The sequence below is a fragment of the Camelus ferus genome, chromosome 5, assembly GCF_009834535.1.
Source record: "Camelus ferus isolate YT-003-E chromosome 5, BCGSAC_Cfer_1.0, whole genome shotgun sequence".
In the NCBI taxonomy this organism is placed as follows: Eukaryota; Metazoa; Chordata; class Mammalia; order Artiodactyla; family Camelidae; genus Camelus; species Camelus ferus.
This window is the reverse complement of record NC_045700.1, coordinates 81317750-81342824: the sequence shown is the minus strand read 5'-3', so window position 1 is coordinate 81342824 and position 25075 is coordinate 81317750. Positions and strand designations below refer to the sequence as shown.

The following is a 25075-nucleotide window of genomic DNA, read 5'->3' as shown; positions in this document are numbered from 1 at the left end:
GCATTTTTTTCTCCATAAGCCTTTCAACAACCCTGCAAAATTATCCTTATTTTACCAGTGAGGTCAGAGACATTAACGAACTTGTCCAAGATCATACCACTAATAAATGATGATGCTACAGCCTGAACTTGCTTCCCTCTGATTCTGAAGCTCTCTCCCTACCCTGTGCTCCCTGCATGATGGTAAGGAGGCCATCCCCGGGGGGACGTGAAGGGGAAGAGACCTGCACTGTCCTCCTTCCTTGACATCAGGGCCATCCCCAAACACCCCTCCCTCCTCTTAGCGGTTATCTCTGCATGGAACAATCACTGGTTCATTTATCTCTGTTGACACTATTTATACGGGAAGAGAAGCCCAGGGCTGCCACTGATCCCAGATACAGACAGAAGCAGAGACGCCAGCTCAGATCCTGAGACAGACACCCACCCGGGGCCTCAGGGCAGAGTGAGAGACAGGAAGCCTGTGGGCTGAGCAAAGATAGCCATGGAAGGGGTTGAGGGGAGGGTCAGAGCCACGGTGGTGACACAGGAGATGGGAGGGGAGAGTGAGACATGGGCAAAAGGGGACGTCCTGGTCAGGAGGTGGACACCAGAGTCACGCCATTCCTGTCTGCCTTTGGGCGAGTCACTATCCCTCTATAAGCCTCAGTTCCCCAATCTGGAAACAGGGATAATAGCACCTGCCTCACAGGTCTGTGGTGAGGAAGGTGAGATCATCCCCATCAGCCTCGAGCACCCAGGGCCTGGCACTCAGGAAGGTCTTAGTAAAGGTGAGTTTTGTCACACTGCAGCCAGAAGAGGAGCCCATCACAGGTCACGGGGTGGCACTGCTGGTGGGGAGGAGGTAGACCTTCTCACAGGAGACTCAGATTCCCTCAAGGGTGGAACTAAGATACTCCGTGAGAAAACATCCTAGGCTGAGAGGACATGGTCCCAAATACGTTCCTAGGTATTTTCCCCACTCTTTCTTCTTTATTTGCCTTTTACCAACCCCGGACCAAGCATCCATTTGATACCAGACACTGCCCACACTGGGCTTTTCACTAGAATTTCTCCAGGAGGCTGTGAGCAGCATCGCTTTATCGACAAGGATGCTGATGGTGGCAACAACGCGGTACCCATAAGAGTAACACTTATTGACCCCTTGTTATTGGCCAGGCCCTGCCCTAAGTGCTTTCCATGCATTCACTGATTCAATTTTCATCACACGCCTACCACAGATGAGGAAACTGAGGCACAGAGAGGTCCTGTAACTTGCCTGCAGTCAGTAGCAGGCTGTACTGCCCATCCAGTAAATGCTAACAGGCCACCAAGGCCCAGACTGGTGACCCAGTCGACGGGTGCTGTGTGGGCTCAAGGGCTCAAGGAAGGAAGCAGTGGCCTCATAGCCTCTCTGCGCTCCCCTCTCCCAGGCACAATGAAGGTTGCAAAGCAAGACCCAAAGGTGGGAGAGGGAACTGCAGCAAAAAGGGTGCTGGAGGGGACACCCCCAGGGTCCCCTCCTGGACACGTACACTGTGTCATGCGCCGGTCATCACTGCTCTGGATGCGGTGGCCATTGTGGAACCAGGTGATGGTGGGGTAGGGCAGGCCGGTCACCTGGCACTCCAGCATGGCCTCCTTGGCCAGTCCCACATCCAGGTCCTGCAGTGGCCGCAGGAAGTCAGGCATGGACAGCCGCTCCAGCTCGCCCTGCTCGGGTTCCTCGGGGATGGATGGCATCTTCTCCAGCTTTGAGCTGGAAGAAGTACACAGCTGCCCAGAGGCCCAGAGCCGCACCTCCCACCACAGGGCCAGGGCACCACAGAAGCACCCCTGGCAGCCCCAGGGGCCCCAGGCAGTACCTAGGGCCAGTGGCCGCCATCCGCGGCTCCTCCACATAGAGCTGGGCTGAGCAGTGGGCCTGGCCGTGGCTGTTGGTGGCGCTGACCTCGTAGAGCCCTTCGTCCTCGCTGCCCACGTGGGCAATGTGCAGCGAGTGCAGGCCCCCGTCCTGCCGAAGCCGCAAGTTCTCGCTCTCCTCCACGGGGCGGCCTGGGCAGGGAGGGGCAGGAGGACAGAGCAGCCTCAGCTGGGGACCCCGCCCTCTGGCCCTTGGGGGGATCCCCAAACATCTACAGGGTGGAGAGCCATACCAAAATGAGTCCAGGTCACAGAGGGGGGTGGGGTGCCGCTGATCTTGCAGTCAAAGCGGGCTGCGCGGCCCTCCAGCACCTCCATGTCCTCCAGGAGCCGTGTGAACAGGGGCGCCAGTGAGGGCCGCACCGTCAGCCGGGCACTGCAGGTCAGCTCGTCTGGTGGGGAGGGGTCAGCAATGGGGCGGGGAACACCATGCCCCAGGCACCCCAGCTTGAGGGTCCTGCTCTCATACTGGGCAGGAAAAAGAAGCTGGGCCAGAAGCCAGAGCCTGGGCAGAGCCCAGCAACATTCCAGGGCACCAGAGCAGGGCAAGATCTAAAGACTGGACCATCTCAGGAGGGTGAGGGTCAGCAAGGGTGGTTGGAAGGCTGCCACGGGGCCTGGGGATATGACACGAGTCCAGGGCCCGGCCTGACTCTCCTCTCCTCATCTCATCCTGCTCAGCTCAGCTCTAAGGCATAGAATCTGAGCCCACTCCCTCCCCCACACCCCTTTCCCCGACCCTTAGAACCCTCCTCTGCCCACCCTGGTCATGCCCACACTCCCTCACCCCCACCCCAGACCCAGAGTAAATTCCCCTTTGCCCCACTCGACCACCCTACAAAGAATCTTCTGGGGGAAATAATGGCCCCTTATGCTGACCTGACCGTTCCTGCTTACAGGGATCACCTTTAGGTGCTCATCACCACAACTGGGTGAGGCACTATACCAGCTCTTCAAAAGAGGACAGGGGCCAGGTCAGAGACGTCATTAATAATGACAATGGCGGAGATTTATTAGCTGCCACCCTTTGCCAGGTCTGTGCTTTGTTCTGTACATACATCAGTCCTCGTTAGTCCTACCCATCCCCCTAGGAGGTAGGTATTATCATGATCCCTTTTTATAGATGAATAGTCTAAAGCTCAGAGAGATGAAGTGACTTGTCCAAAGTCACATGCTGGTATGTGGCAGGACAAGAACTGGAACCCAAGTCCAGGTGTGGCTGGTATACTTCAGTAGCTGGCTCCGACAGGAAAAACAGCGAACATTCATACAGAACATGCTGAGTCAGGTGCTACTCCAAACGCTGGTGTTATCCAAGCAGGTGTGCTGCACTATCTCCCACCCCACTACTCTTCTCCCAGGAGGCAGAGCCCCGTTTTCTGGGCGTCTTATTCTGCACCCAGCTCCTCCACCTCCACTCCCCTCCCTCCAGTACCTGGGCGCCATGGCAGCCCTCAGGCCCCAGTGGGCAGTTACCTTTGGCCGTGCTGAGCTTGCAGGTGTAGACGCCACTGTCGTCCTCATGCACAGAGGTGAGAAGCAGCTTGCATTTCCGGCCATCGAAATGCATCTTGCATTTGAGTAGCGCAGGCTGCAGCAGGCGGCCTCGGCACAGCCAGTCTACCTCCACGTCGGCAGGACCCGCCACCAGGCACTCAAACAGCGCCATCTCCCCGGCCCCCACGTCCACGTCCTGCAGGGGGGCCAGCACGGCCAGGGACCGGCTTTCAGGGTGTGCTGGGGGTGGGGAAGCAGCCACAGAAGGCACGCATGGAGCAGAGAAACATGGGGCAAGGGAAACACACACACGCACACACAGAGAGACAGACAGACACAGAGAGAGAGATGCATTTTGTTCCTTTGGAGACAGGGAAAGCCCGCCCACCCAGCAGGCCAAGACAGCAAGGAGCTCCCAGGCCTGGCTTCAGGATGGCAATCCCACATGGGCCAAAAGGGTGAACTCAGAGGAAGCGGGAGGGAATCAAGGGCATGAAAACTGAGAGGGCCACATAGGGGCAGAGACGGCGGCGGAAAAAAAAACACAGCACACCAGCTGGGTACAAACTGGACTTTATTTGAACTAAGAAACAGGTATTTCCGAGTATTTCCACACCCACTACAGCCGGCCCCTACTCCTATACCAAGCCTGGCTAACACCCTCATTCCCAGACAGAGCATCCCCAACTCTGACAGTGAACAAGGGAGCCCCAAATGGGCCCTAAGCCTGCCCAGGGCCAGGATTCAGCCAGGCCTCCTCAGCACAGGGCCCAGGGGCCTCTGGCTTTTGGTCTCTTGTGAAATAAAGTGTTGTGCCATTTGAAACCCGTTTCTGGAATGATCAGTGATCTGCCCCCACCAGGAGCCCCTTGTCTACAGCCCCCTGTCCCTCTGGACCCCTCTGTCCTACAGATGCCATGCCCTGTCCTCTCCCCCTCTGCCTCACCCCACATCAGCTCAGAGGCATCCTTCCCTGACTGTCACAGACACACAGACAGACAAACGGAAAGACAGACAGGGCCTGTAGAAGCGGTAGCACATGCACTCGCTGGGTGCTCCCCTTTGGGGAGAGACTGGGGGGTGGTTTTGATACCCCTCATGGCCGCCCCTTTCTGGCACTCAGTCCGTGTGGGGGCTCCCAGCCTGCCCAGCCATATGTCCACTTGGGGAGTGAGGGGTCCATGGGGTCTCATGGGCTATCCCAGGACGCTGAATGGGTAGGGAGGGGAGGGGAGGCTGGGACAGGGTCCGGGCCGGCAGGGTCTGTGGGCAGGAGGCAGTGAAACACAGCGAGGTCCGAGAGGTGTCTGAGACAGGGGCGCGGCTCGGAGGGTAGCGGCGGGGAGTGCAGGCGGCCCCCTGAGCTCACTCGCCTGTGTACAGACAAAAACCTCAGTCAGCAAGCGGCAGGTTAGTGCAGCACACGCACACGCACACGCACACGCACAGGCACGCACGGGCACGCAGACCTGGCTAGGGCCCCTCTAAAATGGCCAGGGCGGCACTGCCACTTTCAGCTCCCCTGAGGTCAGCCCTGGGGTAGGTGGGGAGGGACTGCAGCCAGTCAGAGGCTAGGTCTCCAGGGTTCCTGGGCAGCTAGAGGCCCTGGATAACCAAGCGAGAGGCATTCCCAGGAGTCAGGAGCACCCCAAAGCCTGGGGGATGTTGGGAGAAATCCCAAAAAGAGAGAAGCACTGAGACGTGGGTTAATACAGAGAAGCAAGGCAGAGCCAGACCCTGAGGGGAAGGAGCAGGCAAGGGAATGGGGCTGCGTTGGGGGGCTGAGAGCTGAAGAATTCAGAGACGGAGGAAGTAGCAACCCCAGGAACTGGAGGCACAGGACAGGGGAACTGAGGCAGGTGGGGCCCAGGGAGGTGACCATGACTCTCAGGGTCTGGGCTCCAACAGGGGGCTGAGAGTATCCTCATAGCTGGCCTCTGCCAGGAAGGAAGGGGTGGTGGCTGAGTGCAGAGCTGAGGAGGGGTTCCCGACCCTGACCTGCCCAATGAGAAGGGTGAGTGGAAGGTCAGGCAAACAGCCTGCCCTCAAGAGGAAAATCACTAGCCCCTGGGGGCAGCCTGGCTAGGGCCTGTCATCCCCACTGTCTGGAAGGTTGCCCCGACTCTGAGGGCCCGGCCTTCTCCACACTTCCCAGCTCTGTTTACCCTGGCACCCCTGGGGTCCCTGCGATGCTCCATGCTCAAGTCACTCCAAGGGCCCCTCCGGACGGGTCCAGCTATCAGACTCTCCCCACTGCCACCCCCAACCATAATACCTTCTGCACAGCAATGGGATGGGTAGAGGAGACAAGAGAAGAATGGAAGTGGGTGTAAGTAAGGGTCCTGTCAAGGGCAAGGTGACAAAAGCTCAGAAGAGTGCGGAGAGGACGGCCGGCGACGGGAAGCAGGCTGGCACTGAGGCAGGTGTGACTCAGCATAGGGAAAGCAGTACCAAACAGCAAGCCGAGCACTGAACAATATGCTGTGTGGTCTTGGGCAAATCGCCTCCCCTCTCTGGGCCTTAGTTTATTCAACTACAGCATAAGCAGCTAAACCTGGGGACCTCAAAGGTCCCTTTGGTTCTGGCATCCTAGAACTAAGCTTGTGTGAAAGTTGGCAAGTGGGCAGGGACGAGGTCGGGGCCAGGATGCGGGGGAGTTCGTGGAGAGTGTGAGGTGCTCACCTCTGACCTCCAGGCGCGCCTCGCACTGCCGAGCGCCATACTCGTTAACTGCTTTGCAAGTGTAGAAGCCAGCGTCGCCCCGCTCAGCAGCCAGGATCCGAAGCCGGCACAGCCCACCCTCTGCCTCCTCTGCGAAGCGCCGCTGGTCTGGGCGCACGGGCTGACGGTTTCTCAGCCTGTCAGAGAAGCAAGAACTCAGTCCCAGACCCAGGGGCCTGACCTGCATGCACTGGGGAGTGGGGCTGCAGCACCAATCAGGCCTTCCCTCTCCCCACATCGTCTGTCCACTTTCCAGATCTGTCCCCACTGACCCTGGGCACCTGGGTTAGGGCTAAGTTTTCCCCCCCGACTCTGTCATATCATCCCCTCCAGGAACTTCCAGACCACCTCTGCCCACCTGGGTCTCTCCTTTCTTGGAATTTAACCGCACTTAGAGTAGCACCAAGCTATTCAGCTCTTACTGATTTTTAGATTCTGTGTAGTGTTTTTATTTATTTTAATGGACAGATAGCTCTCCCACTTCCCAAAAGAAATATGAAATAATTTATAATATCAAAAATAATCAGTTAAAAGTGAAAAATAGAACCTAAACCAATAGAAAGCTAAGCAAACTGAATAATCGAAGTTCAGGCATTTGGAATGAAACGCTACAGCTGAGGCCTGAGTTTAACTCTGGGCTCTGGCAGCTCAGAAAGAAATTATGTGCGGGTCTAGCACAGGGCTGGGCACAGAGCAGGCTTCAAAAATCACCCTATTGTCAACTGATGGTGGTGGAGACAGGGCATAGGGGGCCAGGCTTCTCCAGGAGTAAGATGACTCCTAGCCATTCATCCCAAGTGGACAGGCAGGAAACCATTAGTTCCCCAAACCCCTCCCTAGAGGGGAAGCCCGGAAACAGCCTGGACCTCAGGCAAGGGGCGGGGCATGTTGGGGGAAGCAGCACCACCGTACCTAGGATGAGGCCCCCCGGGCAGATCACGGGTTGGTCTGCAAAGGGTCCACTGCCCTCTACCCAAAGCCAGGCTTTGCAAGGTGCAGCCTGGAGCAAGTGACACTGGCAGATGGTGGTCAGTGGCTGCTACTCACCAGGAGACCACCGGCTTGGGCTCGCCCTGCACACGGATGCTCATGGTGACATCTTGGCCTTCTCTTACTGACTGGTCCATAAGTGATACCTGAAGGGGGACCCCAAAGTGTCAGGGGAGACAGGGCCTAGCTTTGGCTCCTGTGGGCAGGGGGTTCTGGGAGAGGGGCCACTTCCACACCAGTCTGACTGAGACCCAGGGTGGCCCCAAGAACAAGGGGCCACACAAAAGAATAGGGGCACCCAGGAGGCTAGGGGCTGGCCTCAGGGATCTGACCTTAAAGGTTGGGGGTGCCTTGGAGCCAGTGTCAGAGGAACGGCGGTTCTGGCCGGGACTGAGCTTCATGGTGGGGGCTCGGGGCCAGGTCTCCCCGGGCTCCGGGAACTCCTCTGGGGGGCTCAGGTACTCCTCATCAGAGGTGATGGGGCTGCTGAAAGGGGATGTGGATCCACCTGGAGGAGAAACAGAGGAGAGGCAGTGGCATAGAGAGAGATGCCAGGGGCAGAAGGGGGCAGAGAGACTGAGAGAGCTTGATCGATCAGCCCAGGATCAAGGTCCTGATAAGGTCTGAAATGTCACAGAGCCCACGAGCTGAGGCAGCCCCCCTCACCAGCCCTGCTCTGACTTCACTTCCTGCTTGCTGTGTGACCTTCCCCAGGTGTTTCTTGTCCCTCAGCCCCTGAGTTCCTGCTCTGCCAGACTCTCCCAACCCTGACTGCTGGTCCTCCTGAGTGGGGGAACTACAGGGAATGGCCCAGGACAAAGGATTCAGGCAGCAGAGGGGCGGATCTGGGCCTTATGGGAGTGTTGGAATTCCACTGGAGCAGGGCACCCACATTCCTGGCATGGAAGTGTAGGCTCCTAATGCAGGTGGTTCGCGTCTCTGGACCCCAGAGTGACACAACCAGGACACCGGTATCTTGGGTGAGCCAGGCCTGGTGCAGAGGAACACACACACCTCAGACAAGCCCCATCCTGATCTCAGAGCCAGGGCCAATGAGACGGCACTGTTCAACCAGCCCTTCCCCCGCTCCCTTCTCAGCTTCCTGCGTCAGATACCCCAGGGGCACCTGTTGGCCTCAACCCTAGAGCATGGACCCCAAAACTCTCAGGGGCTGGGAAAGCAGAGTTAGAGTCATCCACAGAGAAGGCGGCTCAGCCGGGGGAAGGGGAGGGGGCACCAGCCTTGCTTTGGGGGAGAGGTGTCCCCAGGGTCCTGATGCCCTCCCCTGCAACTGGCCAGGGGCCCAGCCTCACTGAGCTGGCTCCCATCCGACTGCCAAATACAGACATGAATCTGCCACAGCCCCCTGGCCCCTCCTCCTGGTCCCCCACCTCAAGCCCCTTTGGCCCTGGCTCCCCCATGGGGCTGCACCCCAACTCACCCCAAGACTCTGCACACAGACCCCAGGCTGCGCTTGTCGCGAAGTCTCTGTCCTGGCACCAGGCCCTCCTGCTGCCTGCCCACTGCCCACCCCCCACCCCCGCCCAGCTCCCCAGGGAGCAGGAGCCCAGCCTGCCCAGCCCCACTCACTCTGCTGACCCTGCCCAGGCTCTGCACGCGGTCCTGGGGGAGGGGAAGGAGCCTGAGGAGGGGGAAGGAGGAGGTGGGGACTGGCCAGACCAGGACAGGCTGGGTGGCAGGCAGGCAGCTGGCTGGGAAGGTGGTGCCTGCTTAGACCACAAGCAGCCCGGGCCCTGGAGTGGAGGGGGAGGAGCAGGGAGGGGCCGAGCGCAGCGGCTGTATTTAGCCACCCTGCTCATTCCCAAGCAGCGGGATCTGCCTTTTCTCTACTTACAGCTTCTGGACCCTGACAAATGCAAAGCCCCCTCAGCGGCGCCTCGACTCAAAGGGTGGGGGCCTCAGTCTCCAGAGGAAGATGGGGGGCACAGTGCCCTGCAGCAGCCAAGACGCTTGCACTGACCCATTTGTTTTGACGTGTCCACCAGAGGAGGTACTGATGGCAAATGGCCCCTAGGATGCCCCTTTTCCTGACCAAACTGCCAAGATTCCTGACACTGGAATCCACCAACAAGCCTCAAACACTACAGAGCCAGGGCATACCCAGTCTTCCCTGGTGCTGAGAATCAGAGAGCTATCAGGACCTTCAGTCTTCTTCCCAGAGGTGCCCCTCTAAACTTCAGGGGCCCAGAATCCCACCTCTGCCTCCCCAAACCTGCCATGGTAGGTTTGCCCCAACAGTCACCCTGGGGTACTGGGCCTGCACCCAATCCTCCTCCTACAGGCTCTCCCAGGGCACCTGTTGGCAACGGTCCCTCAGCCTGTCAGCCCCACCAGGGCCAACAGTCAGGAGGACGGAGGCTGCTTCCCGCAGTGATCCCTCACAACTAGCACCCATCTGGACTAGTGTGGGGAAGGGGCTTGGAGACAGAGCAGCAGAGTAGGGGAGCCACTGAGGAGAGGTCACATGGCCTCCTCCCGCCTCCCATCACCCCTGCTCAGGGCCACATTCCCAAGCTATGACCTGTGTTTCCCAGCATTGCCAGTGAAGAAGGAGGGGGGCCCACCATTCAGGCTGGCTGTCCTGAGGTGGGGGTGGAGAGGGAAGTCAGGACTGGTACCTGGCGAGAAACTGCTCAGGGTTCAGCCACTAGCTAATGCTGAGATCACAAGCATGGCCCCTGGAGGCAGGCGCCCCCTTCCCTCCATGGAGTCTAGTGACCCTCTGGGGTCACCTCCAGGTTGGACAGCACTGAGGCAGCTCAAGGGCCCAGGCAGGGACTGCAGAGATTTAATGGGCTGGGTTTGCAGGGAGCCTGAGACCCCTGGTGGTGGCTAGGGGAATAGCATGCTGGGGCCACGCAATGACCAAGTGATTCTGAGGGCCCTCAAGTCCCTTAGAAAGGGGGGATGTTGGAGCAACCTAGGCAGGACACTTAGGCTCCAGAGGGGGCAGAATAAGGCCTCTTCAAAACAAGGCAGTGCCCTCCCACCCCTCTGTACCTCCAGAATGCATGGCCAAGGAGGGTACTCTAGGATCTCTGTTATCAGCTCCCAGAGCCTCTGGGGCTCCACACCAGGCTCAGGTGCCACCTAACTTTTCACTGGCCCCACTGCCAAAACCATCTTTGTAGTCAGTCCCTATACTCCAGCCCTGCTCTACCCACACACCTGGCTCTCACTGTAAGAAACACAGTTACACCAGGCAGGGAGAGGGCAGCCAAATCTAGGATGCACATATGGAAGTATTGCCCCTACACTCTGTGCCCTTGTCTGGCCTTTCAACACTGCTTCTAGGTCAGACTCATTCAATGAAAAGAATGGCATGGGGGAGCTCATAAGTCAGGAAGCCCTCACCCTTCAGACCAGTGTGTTCCCCTGAGCTGTTTCCAGGATAGATACAGTCACAGCCACCTACATGAAAGGCGTCACACAGGGCCCTCTATATCAGGGCTTCTCAGAGTGATCCTTGAACCACTCACATCAGGACCACCTGGGAACTATTTAAACTATAAATTCCTGGGCCTTACTCTGACCTGAAAAATTAGATTTCCTGAAACAGGGGTTGGGAAACTGCATTAAAAAAAAAAAAAAAAGCCCCTCAGGTAATTCTTATGTACACGAAAGTCTACAGACCGCCATGACCCTCACGGGAGAATGACAACCCAAAGAGGTGGTATCACTAAGTCCCATCTCACTGAGCCACTAAACCTCAAGGCCAGGCTCTGAGCCTTGGAGGTCTGGCCCACGTGCTTCCCACTGCACCACCTGGCCTTCCACCAGGTGCAAGGTCCCTGACTCAAGGCAGTGGTGCTCAGAGTCCACCTTGCACGAGAATCACATGAAGGGCTCCTTAAACCACAGCTTACTGGGCCCCACCCAGTTTCTGATCCAGTAGGTCTGGCTGGGGTCAATAATACACATCTTTAACACATTTCTAAGGTGATGCTGGCACTGCTGGTCTGGAGGCCACACTTGTAGGACCACTACTCTGTAGCCTCCTCTGCCACCCCAACCTCCACTCTCAGGCAAATCCTCATCACCTTTTGCAGATGCAGGTACTGCCCAGCCTCTGCAAGTGCCTCAGGTTGTTTCAGGGGCTAGGAAATTCACAGGAATCTCTACCCACAACTGCCACCTTGCACATAGCCCCTATGGTCCACACAGCCCCTGACTGTCCAGGAGGGCCTCCAGGTATGGCTTGGAGGACTGAGAGTAGTGAAGGCATGGTGCTGTCCTCAGGAACCTTCTGGCTGGTTGGAGCATCAAGCCAGATACACGATTATAACAGCAAGCAGGAATAAGGTGGCAAGGGAGGGGCAGATAAAAGTCACCGGAGCAGAGACAGCAGGATGTTGCTTTTGGCTCAGGGAAGAAGGGAGAACTGAGGGCAGGGATATTAGAATTAAGAGTTTGGTTTAAGCAGGAAAAAGCATTTCTGGCAGAGGAAACCGCTTGAGCAAATGCTCTAAGGCAGAAAGCATGTGCAGAGAACTGCAGCTCAACCGTCTGTCTGGGTAGAACTGGGTAAAGAAGGATTAAAGCAGGTCAACCCTTGGGTCATCCGCAGGTCCAGATGGTGGAGGCCAGCTTCAGGAGCGCGGCCTTCACTCCAAAGGCAAAGCAGCGTTCCTGGAGGTTTCTGAGGAAGGAGGAACGTGCTGGAGGTTAACAGCACAGCTACATGGCCAGGCCAGTCACAGCCCTCTCCCCACATGCACTGTCTCAGAAGGTCCTCTAAAGCGATTTCTTTACTCATTTGCTGTGTAGTCCCGCCACGGAAGTAAGAGAAAAGAGGGCATAGGCTGGCCTGTAGCTGGGAATTTCCGCAGGTGCAGTTATGAGTATCTCCCTTTGGAAACGGAGCAGGGTTGTGTTGAGAAAGTTTCCGTCTTGGTTTAAAATGGACATAGAAGCAGAGGGACTTTCACACAGTCGGCCTGACCTAGCCATGGAAGTGTTATTTGGGGTTGCTCCACGTTTAGGTAAATTGGCACCTACAGTAGATTAGGTCCCCATTCTTCTGAGAGCTGTGCATGACGACCCCCATTCTGAGGTAGCAGCCTGGGGAGGGCACCCATCGGGGCTGACCTGCTTCTGGTAGACAGGAAGGGGGAGGGAGGGCTGAGTTGCCTCAAGGGACCGTGCTGCTTTCTTAGATGCTGTCCAAACCCCAATCAAAGATGGACAACAGGGCCGTGTGGCATTCTGAGATCCTTTCCATGGGCAGTCACTGCCTTCCCAAGGGAAAACCTGTAATTCTGCGGCAGTCAGCCAAGACCAGGGCGAGGAAAAGGGGGGGATGCTGATGCTGTAATTTTTTCCTTCCTTTCCTTTTATATTCATGACCTTCAATAAACCACCTCTCTTCTGTTATGATGGTGTTGGTCCTATGGGTGGGCTTTGATAAGCTATATCCTCTGGCCCAAATGTCCTTAGCTAAATCACCAGCCACATAGAGCCTCACAAATCTTACTAAGGAAGTAGCCTAGGAGTTACAACAATCCTTGCTTTGTAGATAAGGATGCAGCAGCCAGCTAAGGGGAAGTACAGAGGCCAAGGTCTTGGCTGGAAAAATGCTAGAACCCTGGGCTCAAATATATGAGATCTGCGCTTGAGGGGAGGACTGAAGGCAGCAGGACGGAGGCCTGGGTGCATGAAGCCCCCATCCCCCTTCCTCCTGACCAGAGCCTGTGGGGGTGAGCTGAGTGTGCACACACCAGGCACGCAGGGAAACAAAGCAGGACCACAGCCACGGTGGGGGTGGGGTGTCAAGAGAGGAAGGAGAGAAAACACCCAGACTGACCTACCCACAGAGGGCATCGACAGTCTGCCCCCACCTCCCCACACTGGGAGTTCATGAGCACAATTTCACCCTAACCCTGATCCTCTTCAGAGTAGAAGGAAAGGGGTCAGGACAGTGCAGTGGTTAGAACTATAGGCTTGGGAGACCCAGGGACAGGGCTTCAAATCATGAAGTCTCCCAGTGGCCTCTGCTCCTAGAGCTGAGCACCCAACAGGGTAGCCACTAGCTGCCTGAGACTATTTCAATGCACGTTAACTAAAATGAAATAAAATGAAAAATTCAGCCACTCAGTCATACTAGCTGCATTTCATATGCATCTGTAGCCAGTGGCTACCCTGTTAGACAGTGTATAAGAATTCTATCATCACAGAACGTTCTACTGATCAGTGATGCTCTAGAGCAATTTGCCAAAGCTTTCCAAGTCTCGGTTTCCTCATCTGTAACATGGGCATGATAATAGAAGCTACCTCCCGGGGGGCGGGGGTTAAATGTGATAACACAATCAATACAGGGCCTGGTACACACAAAACCTGTAGTAAATGCTAACTAGTCATGTTATTTTTATCTGCCATCAGAACTAAGTTTATTTGCTTCATGGGTGAGTATTTCCATCATCTGAAATCACCTGTTGCTTCTAACATTCTTAGGTAGATTACGGACGCTCACTAAAGGCTGCTGGCCTTGTGTGAGCTCTGTCACTTTACTTGCCACATATTCATCTTTCCATCTGTAAAATGGAAATATTACTACCTGAGATGTTCCTCTGCAAGGAGTGTATATGGTGCGATGTAGCTCAAGTAATGGAAGAGATGTGAAAGGGTTTGGGAAAAAAAGTTATCTGGCACTCTCCAAACACAAGAAACTGTTTAGAGAGATGTAGCACTTGGCAACCAGGTGGTACTCAAATGCTTGTGTGATGGATGTGGGCAGCATCAAGAATGCTTAACTTCGGTTAAGCACACTTCTCACACTCCCCAGCCACCTGCCCCAATACACACACACCTTTCGGGAGTGTAACTGTGGTCTCCGGAGTCATTCAGTGGAGTAGGGTGGAATGGGAGGGACCCAGAGCTGGGGTCGGGCTGCCAGCGGGAGTGAGGACAGACCCTGCTCCGCCAAACCTGGGAAACTACATCCCTAGTTGCCCCTGTTCCCAGGGTTCCCAACCAGAAATTGAGATCTGTGGGCTCTCTAAAGCATGCTCTGTTGGCAGGGCATCCCAAAAGGGCATGGGGCAGCCAGCCCTGGTTACCAAGGGGGTCATGAGGAGCGGAAAAGGGGGGTGGTTCCACGAGGCCTCTTCCCACAAGACGCTACACACTCCCTCCCTCAACCCGCTCCCCCTACCCACACCACACTGCCAGACACCCTTCTGTTGCCCCACCCACTCACTCCCTACAGACTCCAGCCCTGGGACCCCTCCCTTGCCAAATGTCTGTACCACCCACTGGTTCTGTCCACTCCTACTGCTCTCTGGGTCCATTGGCCCCTGTCCAGCTGCTCTGGACCAAACAGTGCCTTGTAGGGTAAGAAAATCTGCTTCCTCCATGCCGGCTGAGTCTAGACTCACGTGCCTGCCCCTCAAGCCCTGAGGCCCTCCAGCCAGCTTGACTTACAGGAGCTGTCCTCTGGCTGCAATGCCTGCTGAAACTGACTCATGGGATGAAGCTTTCTGGCTCCCCAGGGTGGAGGAGGCACAGAGATGATGTGATGGGCTGAGGACCCAGGGACTGGGAAATATGGAGGGTCTGAGGGCCTGGCAAGGGCAGGGGAGGAGTTCCCAAGGCACAGACAGTCTGAAGAAAGGGTAGAAAAGGAAAAGGCAGCTTCCCTGGAGCCCCGTGGAAGCCCACACTCCTGTGCACAACATCACCCCTTAATAACGCTAACAACCAACATTTGTCTACAGCTTTACAGTTCATAAAGCTCGTTCACACATTTGCTTTCATCGTGAGGATGGTATAATTATCTCTGGTTTACAAATGAGGAAACTGAAGTGCAGGGAGGTTCAGCGTGGTGAACACAGAACTCCCAGTCAAGTGCTGACAACTGCCTTGCCCCAAGCCTCCTTCCCAACCTTAAAAGGCTCCCAAATGGCCCTGAGCCAGTACTGGGGCAATCGCCTCCCCGGCAACCCCCTGCCAAATCTTAGCCCAAGCCAGGTATTGACTCAAGTCCTGGGGTCAGATCTGGGCCCCCTAAGGGGAGCTGGGAGCTGAGTCAGAAGCCAGATCCCAGAGGTGATGGAAGGACGGAAGCATGCAGTGGAGGGACGGGTATGATTCAGTGTGGCGGGAGGGGCAAAGAGAAGGAGAAACCCTAATACCCGGGCTCCTGGGAGGGATACGTAAGCTAAAGATGACGACTTGCAGGTCTGCAAAGTCAGGCAGGTGCAACTGAAAGGATCTAATGCAGGATGGGAACTCAGGTCAGATACCAGCAAGAACTCCCTAATCATGAAGGTACTGAGGCCCCAGGACCACAGCAAAACGAGCTCTGTTATCTTGTCTCCTGCAGCACTGAGTGAAAGAAAGGGACAGAACACTGTGTGCTGTTCCCCTCCAGGCATGCCCAGCCCCTCCCTCTGCCGGTCTAATTCCCAGGCTCCTTCGGGGCTCTGAGGGCTCTCAGTCCAGCATCCCACAACACTGGCTGATCACTTGGCTGTTCTAGGCACCAGGTTCATCTGCCTTGCATCCAACCCAGGTCGTTTGATCTAGGCTGCTTACCCAATGGTGATATCCTTGAGGTTTGAGTCTGCGACCTTGCCTTCTGTTAACACCCCCTTACCCAGCCTCACCTCCCCATACCACCATTGCTCAGCATCTGTACTTTGTCCAGCCCAGCAACCTGAATGACTTAAACTGGCCATGGACACTGACACCAGACCAGTCCAGCCCTGAATCAGAAAGAAACTGGGCTTAAACCCAAAGAGAGTAGTATGACACCAAGAGAGTACTTTCATAAAAATAGAAAACAAGGCAGCCTCGGCCACTGCCATCTCCTGAGAGGTGCTCTCAGCTGCACCTTCTTTAGGGCTCTGGGTACAGCAGAAGGAGCAAGGGAGCCGAGGAGGGTTGTGGCCCTTAAAATCATCTTTTTACTGGGTTTAAGAGGGTGCTGTTCTAGAGAAGAAATGACCTCAGAAGACTCCTAAAGGCTTTTAAGCCCTTTGAGCTGGGAGATTCTTCTTCTCTAAGACTGCAGGATAATTTGTTTTCCCCACAGGATCCTGTTGAGGGAAATGCCACAGAAGGATGGATATCTAAAGACAAATTTCAATGACTTCATGAGTTGGCCAGCCTCATGTGTCCCTTGGGAATTTGGCCCCTGCCCTGAGGCCAGGGACATTTAAAATGCTTCCCCCAGAGCAGCCAACACACCAGAACAGACTGTGCACACTGGTTGAGAGCCCAAGCTCCAGGCTGGGAGCGGGAAGGGTCACTGCTCACCTCACCCAGCCCTGGGGCCCACGGGGTCCCTACCAGGTTTCACAGCCAGCGTGGCAGCACAGCTGGCCTGGCCCAGCTCGTTGGTGGCAGTAGCTGTATAGCTGCCGGCGTCAGCCGCCCGGGCCTCCCGGAGCAGCAGGGTGTGACGCTCGCCTTCAGCCCGGATGAGAAGGCGGCCATCACTGCGCAGCGAGGACCCATCCTTCTGCCAGGACACTGTGGGGAAGCAGCGGGGTGACCAAGTTGCCATGGCCCACAGGCTCACTGGGGCAAATCTCCCCCTACCCCGCACAGAGCTCGTAGCACTCCTCTCCCCACCCTAGGGAATCCCGAGGACTCCCCCTCAATCACAAAAGCCCAGCCTGCCCTCTCCTCTCGCAGGGAATTCTGGGAAAGCTCCCTAACACACACAAAGGAGTCCAGACAGCCTCTGGAAGCAAATGATCTCCCTTCTTTCCCTACCCTCTCCTCCAAGGACTGGGGTGGCGGCAGGGAGGGAGGAACCTTCCCCTCTCTGTCTCAATCTTCTCCAGGCCTGGAGCTTACCTTGGGGTGGGGGGTTGGCAGTGACGATACACTTGAGCAGCACGTCCACCCCTGGGGCCACCACCGCATTCTGCAGGGGGATCTCAAACACGGGGGCCTCTAGGGGCTCTTCTCCAGCAGACACATAGGAGTCATCAGAAGACTCTGTTGGAGACACAGGTGACAGGGTAAGGGACGTGGTCCCTGTGGGCATGAAGCACGGGGAGAGGGGGCAAACCCAACAGAGGGGCTTCTAAAAGGCAAGGCTTGGGGAGGGAAGGGTGTCTCCCCTGAATATCCTGAGACAGGGAAAAAAGGAAGACAGAATAGTGTTCTTAGGCAGGACAGAGTGGCCGGGAATCTATGATAGTTTGGCTGCTCCTCAGTTTCAGCCACAGTTAGAGTGTTGGTTTCTGGAGGAAGACAGGGACTGTGCTGTGTATGTCTCTACACAAAGTGGTCATGAGGGGTGGTAGATCACGCCCCGTGCAAGGTGCTTTCAGGGGGCACGTTACAAGCTTCCAAACAAACAGAGGACAAGCCAGTGGTATGCAAGCTTTAAACAATAATAGTGTCAAAGGGCAATACATGATGCACTGTCAAATTAGTGATGCCACTGGATTCAAAAGAGGGAGCAGCAGGTGCTTCTGGCAGCCATCTGAGAGGCCTCATGAAGATCAGCTTTGACTGTGTCCATTCACCAAGCAGTAATACTGCACTTACTGCTTACTCTGTATGGATACCAGGGATACAACAGGAAAAAGATACAGTCTCTGCTTACAGGAAGCTTGTACACACAAGGAGATCAGAAAACTCCACTGTCATGGCTCTCTCTGGGTATTTTCTAAGTCTGACATTTTATAAGCTAGATAAAGCACAGTCTATGAAGCCAAAAGAGCAGTGAGGATCTCAATTATGCTATTTTCTAGCTACAGAACCTTGGGCAAATTGGATAATCTCTCTGCGCCCCAGTTTTATCTGTTAGATGGAGCTGATAAATAACACCCAACATCTTGCAGAGCTGGCATACAGATTAAAATAAAGTAACATCTCTAAGTGCCTAGTTAATGCAATGCCTGAGACATGGCTGTGGGTATGCAAAAATGTGACTAGCAGGATGATGAACAGGTGCTCAATCATCTCTAAAGATTTTGAGGCAGTAATACTAAAATGAAAAATAGTGTGATGAAAATAAAAATACTGGGTGGTAAGTGCAATAAAAGGGACACTGACAGGGCGTCCTGGGAGCAGTGCGTAGAGGTATTTGGCCTGGGGGAGCCAGCAGGGGTGGGAGTGAGTCAAAAATGGCTTCCTCTGTCTTACTCCAGGAGTGGCCCCAAGTTGATGTTCAGGATAAGAAGAGTTAAGGGCAGGGGCATTCGACCTATTGGTCACCACCCACGGGAAGACTGAGAGACACAGGCTAGCATGTGACCAATCAGCTCAGCCATGCAGGGACTCAAGGATGGGAGAGGGGAGGCTAGAAGGGAGGCTGGGTCAGCTCTTAGTAGCCATAAGGGGTCACAGGATGGTGCCGAGATGGGAAGGTCAGTGTTGAGAGTTGGCTGGCCCAAAGCTTGCCTGTAACAGGTACCTGACCAATTATTTATTGAGATGGACTTCGGTCTCTTCCCCCACAGATGGGTGGGGTGTAGAGGGGCTCCTTAGGTTTCCATCAGTATCTCTCCCCAGCGTTAGGTCATAGACCCAACAGCCCAGTAGGCTACTAGACCCAGGGGGCCTATGGTAGGCACTGGGCACTGGGTCTCTGCTCACACCTCTGCTCCATCCAGCCTCCATCAAAGCACACTCACACTGTGCCTTACTAGCAGGCAGGTTCTAGAACAAGGGACCTTCACAATCCTTCACTCAAATTCAACCTGCTTCCACACTTCCCCGGGGGAAGCCACACCATCCCTACTGCCTAGCCTCTTCCCAGACGTGCTCCCATCCAGGTCTCAGCACCTTCTCTACTCTTCCCGAGGCCTTACCGAGCTCAGGTGAGGTGGGCCGGGCCCGGCGACCTCTGCCCTGGCTGCGGGCCCCACGGCGGTCCCAGGCCCCCCAAGGACCGTCCTCCTCTGGCCCTCTGCGCAGCCTCTTCTCGGCTTCAGGTCCCACCCTGTTCTTTTCCAAGGTCTGGGGCACAGCAGCGCCCTCCTGGCCCGGCGTGGCCCAGGGCAGGAAGCGCACGGCCTGCGGCGGGGGCTCCCGCTTCCGACCTGGCGGGGCTCTCGTCCTGGTCTCGGGGGGATCGGCGCCGGGGGGCGGTACGGGGCTCCGGCACTCCTGGATGGCTCTGCTTCGGGTCAGCGGGAACTGGTCCCGGCGCCTAACCTCTTGCTGTGGACCTTCCGCCGGCTCCGTCCTGCCTGCTGGCCCGCGGCTCCGAGGCCTCCCTGGCTCATCCCCGGGCTTCCCCGCGACGCTCGGAGGGGGCGGCTGGGCGGCATCGGGGCTCAAGGCCCGCGGGGTCTTGGGGGTGGAGGGCTGAGAGAAGAGCGGGGGCTCGCCGGGCTCTCGAGGGGATGGGGCGCGCTGCAAAGTGGCGCGCAGGGACTCGTGCGAGCGCACCAGCTCCTCCCGCGACGTGGAGCGGCGGATGCGGCCCAGCTCCTGGGCGAAGCGCAGCTCAAGGTCGGAGGCTGGGCTGCGCTGCCGCGTGCGCTCGTCTAGCGAGGCCGCCTTCTGCTGGAACAAGCGGCGCCGCTCGGCCACGCTGCCCGCCGGCGCCCGCAGCTCCTCCTGCGAGGCCCCCGGCGTGCCCCACTGCCCGCCGCCCTCGGACTTGGGCTGCTCCAGCGAGCGGGCCTTGCGCAGGGGCACCCAGGGCCGCAGGGGCGCCGGCGGCGAGTCGCTGCGCTCCAGGCTGCGCCGGCGCTCCTCGAAGAACTGCAGCTTGTCCAGGATGCGGGAGCCGGCGCGCACCAGCCTCGGCGAGCGGCCCAGCGCCGACTGGCGGCCCGAGGCCTCGCTCAGGGGCGTCTGGGGCCGGGACTCCGCCGTGCCCGTTAGCGAGGGCCCCGACGACTTAGACTTTTTCCCTCGCTTGTCTTCGGTGGTGACGTCCTCGGGCGGCACCGGCTCGCGAGTGCGCCGGTGGGGCGGCGTGGGGATGGCCGTGGGCTGGGCGCTAGGTCCCGGCGGAGGCCGCTTACCCACCCGAGGGGACGGTGGGGGCAACAGCGCGGATTTGGAGGGAGGCGGCAGGGCCGGGCGACGAGGGGCTTCGCTGGCCGGCTGAGGCTGAAGGTCAAGCTCCTCCCTATGCAGTCCACTCTGAGGGACGCTGCTGCAGAACCGAGACGAAGAGGGGTAGAAGATTCAGGGGGGCTCCTCTCCTAGACCTTCAGCTCGCGACAGGCATCGGCGGTGGGCATGCTGGGAAGGCTTGAGTGTGACATGGGCCAGACCCTTCTCCCCCTCCCCACTAAGAGGAAGGCACAGCCAGAGCAGGTACTGGGGAGAGGCTGGCGGCTCTGGCACCGGAAGATTGGGCTGGTGGCTGGGTCCAGGTACAGACTCAGTCCCAGGGGCTCAGGCCAGCCCCCTCCCCCCAGCCCCGGAAGCTAGGAAACAGCAGGAACAGAACTGAGTGGTGGGAGAGAAAAGAATGAGGCTTAGGACCTGAAGGATGAAGTGGTGAGGGAAGGCGGGAGGATTGGATGGGGAGGGGCCCTCTCAGGAATGCAGCCTCCCACTCATTCCTGCCCCCAGCTGGCCCCTACAGCCCTGCCCATCCTCAGCAGGACATGCCCTGTTCACTGTGGCCCCCAGAAGAACAGGCACATGCCTTCCAGGAGCAATGCCCTTATCCTTGGGCTTGCCTAGCACCTCCTCAGACCTGAGCCCCTCACCAGTGCTGCCAGGATGCAGCAGGTGGCAGCCCGAGTCCCTGGGGTGGGAAACGAGGACACCCAGTTTCCTGTTCCCTTTGATCAGTCTGCCCCTAGTACAGGCCTTTGAATTTGTCTCGCCCCTGGGAAAGTTACCTTGAGTCCTTGGAAACCCCCCTGAGAAACACAGAGCTCCTCAAAGGAGTAGGCTCAGAAATAACTCAGCTCAGAAATAACTTCTGCGTGGGCCTGGACGGCGGGTACGGGAAAGGAGGAGGAAGGTGCTGGTCAGCCCAGAGTGCCCCCTTGCCTCCAAAGCTTTGATGCCTATGAGCTGGGCCTCAGCTTCCCCCATCCAGGCCCTTGGTGGTGGGGGGTTCACATCAAATATAGAGGTTAGCAAGAAAAGGAATCATGAGACGTTAGCATCGTACCTGACACATTAGAGGGAGCTTAATAAAAGCTTATGAAATGGCTCGTTGAGTACTTATTGTGTGCCAGGCATGTGCTGAAAGCTTATTGAGTCATTTAATCCTTACGACAATCCTCTGAGGTAGGAACTGTTATTCTCTCCATTTCCAGATGAAGAAACTGAGGCTTAAAGAGGTGAAGTGCCTTACCAAGGTAACACAGCTAGGAAATGGTTGGTGCTAGGACTGAAACCCAGGTAGTCTGGCTTCTGAGCCCTTGTTCCCTCCAAAATGTCTGGGATTCTGGAGGTACAGAAGGGAGGAGAAATGGTAGGGTACCAGCCACAAGCAGAAGTTCTAGGGGTGCCTAAGTCTCAGGATATTTTAGACTACCTGGGTCAGCCACCCACACTGCAAACCTCACCTCTGACTGGGGGGTAGAGGAGGAGGGAAGATGCAATCCAGAGTGCCCTGAGGGAGCAGAACCTCGGGCAGCCACCTGCAGGGAGGCAGAGTCTACTCTAGGGGAGGGACAACAGTCCCCTAGGAATGGCCTCTGGGAACTGGGTGAGGCATGGAGAGAAATTGGAGACAGCAGAGGAGGCCTCTTGCCGGCAGTTTCAAGCTCCAGGCCAGCCTCTGTACCACAGACATTGCTGAGGAAATGGGTTCCTCGGAAGTTGCCATAGCAACTCTAGGCTCCGGCTGGGGCTTGGCAAAGAAAGGCAGGGAAGGAAAAGGCAAGTCCAGGGCACGGGAGCGCCTGGCTAATGCCAACCAGATAAGACAAGGGAGCCTCCCCTGCGTCTGCCTTGGACCTCTCCCCTGTCTACCACTAGCCACCTCAGCCAACATCAAAAAGGCTTCCCCACACCAGGCCCCTTTTTCCTCTTCCGTGATGGTACCTCCCCCACACACACATACCTATCACCAATCAGGCCCCCCTCAGCTCCCCAAATGCCCCCCAATACCTCTTTCATCAGCCACTCCCCTCTTCTGCTATAGCACTCCCTCTTGTATCCGCCAGCCCCAAACCTCCAAAAATGGCTCCAATGGCTCACTCCAACACCTCCGCTCCTCACCACCCCCTACCAGGACAACCTTCAACCCCACCCTCGGGCGTTTCCCCCCAAATCCTCACGTGCCCCCACCTCCACCACTCCAAGCCCTCTACCTCCACCCGAGTCCCCTGTCCCCATCCCACCCGGCCCCAGTCCCCTGATACTTCACATCCCCCTGCTTTCCCAGGCCCCTGGCCCCATCTACCCCCTGACCACCTTGCTCTCTTCTGTCTCCTGGTTGTGCTCTTGCTCCCTCCTGCTCTCCCGGGAGCTGCCGTGTGGAACGGTTCCGTTCCTCCCAGAAAAAGGCCCACATGGGAACAGGAATGTGCAGAGAGATGAAAAGGCAGCAGCTGCTGAGACAGCAGGCACGGAGGGGGCTCCCGAGGGGGGGGGATCCTGGGGACAACTGGAGCCTGAATGGGTGAGGCAGTAGAGGGCCCCCGGGAGAGTGGAGATCTTGGAGGAGACAGGAAGGGAGAGAGGGGTCCACGAGACCATCGAGATGGCACAGTAAGCCAGGACAGGTGGGAGCAGGAGGATGTAGGTGGTGATGGCACAGGAGGAGAATGGAGCCATGTGGGAGATAGAGTGGGTAGCTGGGGCCAGGAGTGGAAGCAGTTGGGGGTGGAGAAGTGCACAGAGAGATGGATGATGCTGGGGACATGGAGGGTAGAGGCTGATGAGCGGTGAGGGGCAGTGCAGGACAGCATGGTGAGGTAGGACAGAGTGGGCCCAGGTGAGGCCATTACTTACACGTGGATTGAGAGCGCCCGTCCTCTGTACAGGCTGAATGCGCTGCCGTACAGGTCACTGGCCACCGAAAGGCTATCCTCTGACCCCCAGCTTGCGCCCACCAGATTAGCTCGAGACGCCCGCACCAGCGGCTCCACCCCCAGGTGCCGTGGCCCGGCCCCGGTTGCCTGTGCTTGCCTTGGGCTGCCCGGGAGGTGGCAGGTGCCACCCCTGCTGCCCGCTTCCTGCTCCAGGACGGTCTGCCCGCTGCCCCACCAGCTCACTTGCTCCTCTGAGGTGCCTGTCACGGAGGTCGGGGGTGTGTCCAAGGAGGTGCCCACCAGGGTGTCAGAGCCCCCTAGAGAAAGGAGCACAGTGAAGCTCGGCAGCTCTTGGGGACAGCTCTCTTGCTGGCTCTGTGAGCGCCCCAGAGAGCTCACCCGTGGGGGTGCTGAAGGCCCCGTCATCCCGAAGCTCCAGGCGCTGGGTCCCCTGCACATCGCTGATGTCATCCTCACCCGTCTCGGAGTCTGAAGAAGAAGGGGTCTGTGTGGGCAGGACTCTCCTCCCTCTGACGCCAACGCTTCCCTCTGTCACCTCCTGCCTCCCCCACAGCAGGCTCCATATCGTCACTGGGAAAGCTTCCAGAACCTAGCTTCTCCCCCTCTTTTGCTCCCCACATCCCTCTGCCTATCCTGGGAGGCTCAGGGTAACCCCTCCCATGCTGGTCCCCTGGCTCCATCTCTGGGCCCTTGGCTCCTCACCCCTGCCTCCTTGGTAGTGCCCCCAAAGCTACCTAGAGTACACCCTCCCAGCCACTTAATGGATGGCAGGGCCGCAGCCCCTCTCCATCCTCCCCCATCGGTGACAGCTTGCGTTCCTGAGCAGCCCCCAAAATCACAAGGTCCTAGGTGCCAAGGCCCTAAGTGCTGGGTCCCAGTACCCCAGGAACAAAGGGGAGTCACCTCAGAGTCGTACTATCAGGGCACTCGACCAACCGCAGGACCAACCTGTCCTCCACCCCAAACCAGCTGGAACACATCCGGGTGCAGCTGAGGCAGGGTGAGGAGAGGCCAGGTCGGGCAGGGAAGTGGGGGAGTGGAGGGCTAGGGCAGGAGCCAGTTTCCTACCGTAACTTTGCTTTCTGCAGGAGCGGAAAACTTCGCTTCCATAGGAGCAGCAGGAGAGAGACATGGACAGGCTGTTATCAGAGCGTTTGTGGGGTAGGGCATTGTGGGCAGGCAGGACAGAGGGGCCATGAGGCTACCCAGTGCCCAGAGATGCCCTGTGGGGATGGGAGCAAGGGGAGGGAGACACCTGGGATGGGCAAAGCATCTCATTCTCTGCCTGCCTGCAGTCTCGGCTGGGCCCAGCTTTGGGCAGCCCATGTGCTTTGGCAGATTATTCCAACTACCCCAGTGATTCTGGGCCCTTGGCAATTTCATTGGTGCTCCCACTGGCCACACACACACACACACACACACCACTACGTGTACTCAGCCCAGCCATAGCCCCATTAGGGGCCAGGCCCACCCTATAACAACATTTGCAACCTCTCCTTACAACAAACCTCCCTATCTGTTCTGCACCATGATGTGACAAGCACCCTATTTCTGATCCCTTTCTTCTACTGCTGAATGGTCCTCAAAAATGCCCAGTGGTCAGGCTAGGAACAAAGTTTTCTGGGCCTATTTTTTAACTTTCCCAGATTCTACCAGGTTCTGTGCCTCAGTTTCTCTTAATGCCATGACAAGCAGGAGCCATGTACGGGTTGCTGAAGCATGCACTGAACTCATTCCCACCTGGCCCCACAGATGGAGAACAGTAAGCCCAGGCCCACGATGGGGTGTGCCAGTTGCCCCCCACCCCCATTGCTAGGTCCTCCCTCGGCTGCACGATACAAGGAGCCTTCTTGGGTGGGTAGTTGGGTGGGTGGGCGAATGTGGACATGGGGGGGGGGTCCTGCATCTCATGGGCTGTCTTCAAGGCCTGGTGCCTCACAAAGGGACATGGACTAAGAAGAGGAGTGCACGTGGGCTAGAGCACGGAGCCCACGCTCCACGCACCATGGGTGAGACGGCCAAAGGCCCGGTGGGAATGGCCGGTTTTCTGAAAGAGAAAAG

General features: G+C 57.2%; 1 protein-coding gene across 13 annotated transcripts in view; it reads right to left on the bottom strand.

Annotated features, from left to right (window-relative positions):
• SPEG (striated muscle enriched protein kinase) overlaps positions 1–25075 on the bottom strand; it is a 55036-nt gene that overhangs the window by 22091 nt on the left and 7870 nt on the right. For 3 of the 13 annotated variants that reach the window (XM_032480303.1, XM_032480313.1, XM_032480314.1), the window contains exons 2-15: positions 25019–25061; positions 24083–24153; positions 23393–23482; positions 22974–23310; positions 18902–20202; positions 16932–17075; positions 16419–16601; positions 7442–7617; positions 7167–7255; positions 6081–6256; positions 3378–3638; positions 2135–2293; positions 1844–2033; positions 1514–1737 (exon numbers count right to left, since the gene is read on the bottom strand). In XM_032480303.1, coding sequence (XP_032336194.1) covers positions 1514–1737; positions 1844–2033; positions 2135–2293; positions 3378–3638; positions 6081–6256; positions 7167–7255; positions 7442–7617; positions 16419–16601; positions 16932–17075; positions 18902–20202; positions 22974–23310; positions 23393–23482; positions 24083–24153; positions 25019–25061 — 3444 coding nt within the window. The other 10 variants (XM_032480304.1, XM_032480308.1, XM_032480307.1 and 7 more) reach the window with 10 other exon arrangements.